Source organism: Heloderma suspectum, chromosome 2 (genome assembly GCF_057233095.1).
Source record: "Heloderma suspectum isolate Gila_16-S chromosome 2, 16-S_ref, whole genome shotgun sequence".
Lineage (NCBI taxonomy): Eukaryota > Metazoa > Chordata > Lepidosauria > Squamata > Helodermatidae > Heloderma > Heloderma suspectum.
Genome location: NC_139459.1, coordinates 291,272,000 through 291,279,230, shown reverse-complemented (window position 1 = coordinate 291,279,230; position 7,231 = coordinate 291,272,000). Strand labels below are relative to the sequence as shown.

Here is a 7,231-nt window from a genome sequence, read left to right as displayed (position 1 = left end):
TCTAGAACACCCTCCCCCATACAGTTCGGGAGACAGAAAATGCAGTGTGTTTTAAACACCTCCTGAAAACATACATGTTTATGCAAGTTTTCCTTGGCTTGCAATTAATTATCATGATTCTGCTTCATTTTATGGGTATTGTTTCTCTTGCTCTAACATTTGTTGCTGAAAGTTGAAATTTTTTAATTGTTATTTTGTATGTAAACCACTTAGGGAGCAATCCTATGGCTGCTAGACAGCAGCTAGACAGCCATAGGACATCTGGTTTTCCAGGAATAGACCTCAGAGCCCGTGCTCCGAGGTCAGTTCCCGGAGAACCGACCTCCCCCCACTTCCACGCTGCCTCAAAGGAAGCGCGGAACAGCCCCGTCCTCTGCGCTTGCAAGAGCAGCGTGCAGCGGCTGAAAAGGGGCGTTCCGGGGCAGGCGGAGATGCCTGTACGACACAACCAATGTGTTGTACAGCAGCCTCCTCCCTCACTAAGCCCTCCCGCGGCTAGACAGCTGCAATCAGGTGTCTAGCTGAAAATGCAGGGCAGAAGCACAGAGGGAACGAGTTTAGAGGCGGCCGCCTATCTGAATAGGATTGCGTCCCTAGAGATTTTAATATATGAAGTGGTATACAAGCATTACTAATAAATTAACAAATGATGTATAATCTAGGTGTTTGTGTGAGAGAGAACAACAGAAGCATTGTTTAGAGACAGACAGAAAGAGCTGAGCTGAGGGTTAAGAGCATCTGAGGGCACAGAGATCCATCTCTTTGGGAATCTATGGCATGGTGGATTTTTGCTTGTAGGATGCTATGCTGTCTGTCTCCACCTGTGGTCAACTTGTACATTTGTAAATACATCCAAATATTACAAACACGATAAGCCCCAGTGAGAAACCTTCTTCCAGAGAAGCAAAAATCCAGGTAAACACTGCCCCTGAAACTTTTCACACATTGGAGAAGTGGAGAGCACGTAACAACATGAATATACAACCAGACAAGGGACTATAGCAAACTCAGCACTGAACTGAATGAACTTTGGCTTCAGAACCCAGATTACCTACCAACATGCTTCATATTGTCTCAGTCATTTTCTGAACAAGGACTTCAAAATCAGCCCCCCACCCCCGAAAAAAAAGCCCGTAAAAACATTTACAAAAGAACAACAATCCTGAGGCTGAAACCTGAGGTTACAGGAGACATGGTAAATATCCGTTCTTGTATCAGTTCTTTTTAAGATTACAACTTAAGCATATGTCTAGTAGGGAAAAATGTGTTAACTTCTTTCTTTTAAATATCTTTCTTTCTCAAGGATCTTCTAAAATCATCTGCCTCATCTGCAATTCTTCTGGGAGTTCTATTTTTCTTTCCAACATGATGCTGCTGATCCCCCTGCCCTCAATATATTTCCCAAACTAAATCAGGTTTTAATATGAAAGATCTTTTTGAAAGCTTTTTTGAAGTTGTCATTACACAGTGGGTATATAAATGGATTTAATGTAGAATTCACGTAGCCAAGCCAAATAGTAAACATGTGAACAGGGCGATTGTAACAGCTTTCACAAAAGGCCATGACCATAAATAATACAAAATAGGGAAACCAGCACAGCATAAAGGCTGCCATTATAATACCTAACTGTTTGGCTGCCTTTCTGTCTCTGTTCACACGCAACCCTTGATTTTGGCTAATGGAATGAGTGTGCAGCCTCTCCCATGTCTTTTTCAAGTAGCGGAGACTTGCTGTCTCTTTTCTACTGGTATACTGAGGGAAACACCCTTTACTACAGGAATTTTGCTCCAGAGTGGGATCAGAATCATTTCCAGAGGAAGGCCTCTCTGCAAAAGTGTGTTCCTCTGATGTTTTGCTGAACTCATCATCTTGGGGACAAGGGCCTTCTGCATTCTGAATACTTTCACTGACACAGGCATACTTCCTGTCGGTACTGCCTTTTCCCATGTTATTCTGCACTACGGCTAGAGGAAAACAGCTACACTTCCCTACTTTACAGTCACCTCTTTTAAGAAAACTATTAGGGATTTTATCAGAGCTTCTTGATGGATGTTTAGCCTCCATCCTTTTATTCTGATCAGAGTTGTCATTTTTATTAGAGACATATCCTGTATATTTACTCACACTTTGGGAACAAATCTTTTGCGTTTCTTGCAGCTTTCCATTCTGCAGATCTGTTTTATCTGAGGCCATTCTAAATGACCCTTTTATGAGTTCTCGATGCCGACAATGCCTTAGGACAGCTTTGTATATCTGTGCATAGAACCAGAGCATCAATAATGATGGGACATAAAAGTTGATCATGGCTGTCAAGACTTTAAAACATGTGGCTCTGCAAAAATCTGTTTCACATATGTTTTCATCATCAGTTCCATTGTTAATAGCTGTGCTACTCTGATTTGTAAAGTTACGCCAGCCAAGAATTGGGATTACCCACATAAAAGAGAGAAGCCAAGCTATTGAAATCAGGATAGAGGCTCTAGTTTTGGTCCTGTACCTGCGATATTGTAGTGGCTGTTGAACAGAACGGTAACGATCTATACAGAGTATGAAGAGACTGAATATGGAGGCTGTGCTGGCCACATAATCCATTGACAGCCAAAACAGGCAAGCATTTCTTTTCAGTATCCACTTATCATTCAACAGGTACACAATGTTGAGTGGCATGACAGCTGCACCAACTATAACATCTGCACATGAGAGGCTGACAATATAAAGATTGCCAACTGTCTGCAGTTTCTTTTCTGTTTTCACTGCATACAGGACCAAAAGATTCATGACAACTGTGATAAATGAGATGCTTCCCAAGACCAGTCCTAGGACAGGTTGAACCTCTGTAGAATTCTTGTTTGTGGTTCTGTCAGCCACACACATTTTTTGCCTAAAGCTAGAAGGGGGGAAAAATCAAAGTACTGACATATTGCAGTCTTGTTTACAGAGCACTCTGGTTGGTTTCTTTGTAGATACCTTAATGAATCTGTAAATAAAAAGAGATATGTTTCAGCAATAGAATAAACATCCCAACAGTATTTACATCTAGGCAAATAAAAGTAAAGAGTGAGTTAACTGAGGGAGGCTAGATTATAAAACAACTACACAAAAATATTTACAGCATCTCTTGTGCTCAGTTATTAAAAGTTTTCCAAGTAGTCATCATTCATATGATATACATGTTGACTGGGCTCGCACGACATGACAACCCATCATGGGCAACAAGCCACAGTGGGTTGTAGTGTTGTCTGAACCCACACCAATTCCTGCAGGATGGCTTGTGCATGGGCAATAAGCCACCCCAACAACCCATGACTTGTTCTTGGGGGTTGTACCCATAATGGGCTGGCATGTCATCCAAACCCAGACATGCCAACCTATCATGAGGTGCGGGCACTGGGTAGTGAGCTGCTTGGCAAGAGCAGCAGAAACCCCTGCCGCTCTTCCCAAGTGCAGCTGCGACCACTCTTCGCGATGGCGGCCGAGCTGCTTCAAGTGCCCCCTGCCAGAGACAGCCCCTCCAATTGTGCCCAAATGGTACTTTGGAGGAGCTGTCACTGGCTCCCTGGCTCCCACCAAGTCCCCCAGGCCCCACTCCAATTGCAACCCCTCAGAAATGCACAAGTGGGGGTCGTAATTTTTTTAATTTTTTTGTTGTCTGTCTTTCACAAGTGTGCAAGTGCACACTTACAGTTGTCCAATATGTATAGTCTTGCCTGGTCAATTTCCTTGTATGTTTCAGCTGTCAAAGGGTTTGGCAAAGTGGAGTAGGTAATGTACAAAGAAATTGACAAGTGGATGATGCATATATGCTAATTTGTGCACAGTTGCAAAGGACCATGGAGAAATAACAGTTACAGAAAGGAGGGGCCCAGTAGTGCAATTCAGAAGCACCAAAAATGGGCGGTGGCGGGGGGGGAATGGAGTAAGTGCAGACAATGTCTCCCCCTTGGCAATGTGATCCTCTCACTTTTAAGTATTGAACTGACACTACTTAGTGTCCTCTACCTTTTCAACACTTCACTGAGTCTCCAGCTACTCCAGAAAGGGGAGATATAAACTCCCCTGATCTGGCTGAAGACCCTAGTGTAGGGAGTTGGGGGCTTTAACCCTTTGCCACCACTATGGCCCCAGTCCAGATCTGCCCACACCTATGCTGCCAATTTACACTGCCAGAAACTGATCCACTGATACAAATGTTAAATTGTAGATGTGCCCCCTCTGTATTTGGTCCCCCGCATTTCTTTTAAAAACATAAGAGCCATGCTGGATCAGACCAAGGGTCCATCTAGTCCAGCATTCTGTTCACACAGTGGCCAACCAGTTGTTGACTGGGAACCCACAAGCAGGGCATGAGTGCAACAGCACCCTCCTGCCCATGTTCCCCAGCAACTGGTGTACATATGCTTACTGCTTCTGGTACTGGCAGTAGCACACAGCCATCAAGACTAGTAGCCACTGATAACAGTTGTATATGAAAATAGTGAAGTCAATCTACTTCCTATCAGTATGGCAGATGTCTATCATCATGTTCCAATACAGGAATGGTACAGGTGTTTTCTGAGATTTGCATATATGGGTAACAACTTCAGTACTAAAACCTGTTGTTTCTCCTGTCATCAACCCTGGCCAAATTTCAGAGAGATCATTATAGCTTGCAAAAAGAATAGCAAAAAAACCCATGGTACATTGAGAATGATTCAAAAGTCATACAAAAATAAAACATTCCCATTTTAATGGGACTGCAAGACCCACTATTTTTATCACAGTATATGAAAAACACCAGACATTTTGAAGCTCTAGGTTAACTCTTAGTTTGCATGATATCATTTATTTGGAGGGATGTTCTTCTGATGTGCCCTCTTCACATCCTCATGGGAAGTTGTGGCATTTCTTTAAGAAAATCTCAGCTGTAACAAAGTTCATAGCTGCAGTTCCAAGTGGTTTCCCTACATTAGGCCCAATTTAAATGTGACACAAGAAAGGAAAATATAACGTTCCCATGAAGCATTTCATGTACCTGGAACCTCATTTAAACCAGATATTCAGCACACATGCAATGTTAGTACACCAACACACCACCCACCCAGGCCACAGATCCCTGGCAAGCTATTCAAGTACATGAGGAAACTAGAGGTGAATAAGATGGTGAACATGTGGAGCTCTGCACAAGTGCTTCTTGTTATCCCAGTTTCATGTTTAAACTGAATTATTAAAACTAGAACTGGGCAACGTGAGCACTGATTTTTATAAAGATTGAAATGTCAGAGCAGCCAAAACTGAGATATAGGCTGTGTTTCTACAACAATGGAAGGAAAAACAAATGGAGGAGTACTGGATTTTTGAAAAGGAATCAACGTTGCTGTGCTTTGGTCCATGCAGGGCTCCATGAGCAGGTTCTCCACATCAGTAAAAATCGCTTCACAGAACATACTTCCTGGTGGGGTTGGGGGTTGGAGTGAACTGTCATCTGACTGGCAGGGGCTGCTCAACCAATAAGAGAGGCTTCCCCTCCCCACCTTTCTCCTTTCCCCTGAAAGTCCAGATGCACCTGCATTTCAGGAGCAAGCCTCATTGGGAGTTACCTCTGAGTAGACACACATATGCTTGTGTTGGGAAAGGGGGGGAGAACACAAAGACGGGAAACCAGCCCCCATTTTAACCCGCAGGCTTTCTATAATGAAGGGTTGAAGTAGTTACTTCCTAGGACAATAAACCAAACAAAGGAGAATTGGAGCCTCAAGACTGTGCTTTACAGCACTTAGGGAACTGGGCTTTAAACTGTGCCATTTCAATTGAGGGGGATCTCTGTAAGTACTGATGTGGCCATTCAGAGGGTAAGCTTCATTCAGCACAATGGGAGTTACTTCTGAGGAGACACTAATTGGTTTGTGCAGGGATGGGAAACACACAGAAAACACCCCTTAACTGGGATCATGGTGAAAGGCACAGCCCTGGACAGGGCTAGCATACCCGAAGTCAGTGCAGGGGTTGGGGCACACAGCAACTATACTGGGAAGAACCTGAGTTGAGGAAAAGAATCGGACTTTAAGCAGTCTCAGGAAACCTGGGTTTTCCCTGATAAGCTCTGGGGTGGCTGCTGGATGGCCACGCCGTCATGTATCCCTAATGACCTCAACACACAGCCAGCTTGGAGTAAATCGCTGGTGGAGACACCCCCACAGTGCTGCTGCATTCTGGGTAAAAATAAATATTTGAAGCAGGATAATTACCAATAACTACTAATTCATATAGATGAAATAGTAGCCAATGCCAAATTGGTATCTTTTTCTCTGTTTTCCTGACACAGAAAATATACATCAAGGCTGAAATAAGGCTGCAATTCTATCTTGGAGGTTGTCCCAGGGCCATAACATTTGTCATATCTCTCTCTCGGAGCATGCTCTCCAAGGTGACCTCAGATTCACAAACACACACACTCACACACAACCATTTCAGAAATTTCTGCAGTGGTTCCTTTCTGATACTGGAAGGGATAAAAAGGTGTACCGAGGAGGGGGGTATGGGGTGTGCTGGGAGAGGCTGTGAATCCACAGCTCTCCTCACCCCCAAACCAGACGATGATCTCTGCCAGCCCTGGAGCTGGCAGAGATAAATTCCCTTCCATTGCTTTCAGTGGGAGGGAATTCATTTTAAAAAGACCCAAAAAATCCCCTTTGCAAGAGGAAAGAAGTGGAAATGCCCCTCCTCCTTCTGTTCCACCCTGCTGGGCTCAAACCAGCAGGGCTCTGAATTTGCTGGAGACTCCAGCGTTGGAGCTCGCCACAGCAGCAGGCAGAAGCGGTCTGCCCTGCTTACATTATTTATGCTAAGCAGGTCTAAAACCTAACTGCTGGTTGTTTCATGTGTTGAAGACAGGAAGAACGGTTAATTTATCAACAGTGATTTAGAATTCTGGATGAAGTAAAAAGTTATTGTCCTCTTTAGAGAATTGCTTTTATGTAGAAAAATTTAATATTCTAATGCTGTAAAAAGTGTGGCTATTTGGTGGTATAGAAATAGAATGAATGAATGGTTTATGGCCCCACTTTGGAGATCCCTTCTTCTATAAGCACATTTGTCCACAAATCTAACTGAAAGAAGAGCAACTGAAATGAATGTCAATAGAAATAAAACTCCTCAAAATGACATACACATATCCTGCTAATGACAGAATGCTTCCCATTGCCCCTTTATATTTAAAATGGTTATACATATCACTCAGAGAAATCAAAGAAG

The 7,231-nt window shown here is 43.3% G+C and overlaps 1 protein-coding gene across 1 annotated transcript; it reads right to left on the bottom strand.

Moving 5' to 3' along the window:
- Nucleotides 1-202: 202 nt before the first annotated feature.
- On the bottom strand, nucleotides 203-2,875 carry HRH1 (histamine receptor H1). Its single transcript, XM_084832466.1, has one exon. The coding sequence runs from the start codon at nucleotides 2,873-2,875 to the stop codon at nucleotides 1,412-1,414; it is 1,464 nt and encodes a 487-aa protein (XP_084688592.1). The 3' UTR covers nucleotides 203-1,411.
- Between the last annotated feature and the right edge of the window lie 4,356 nt (nucleotides 2,876-7,231).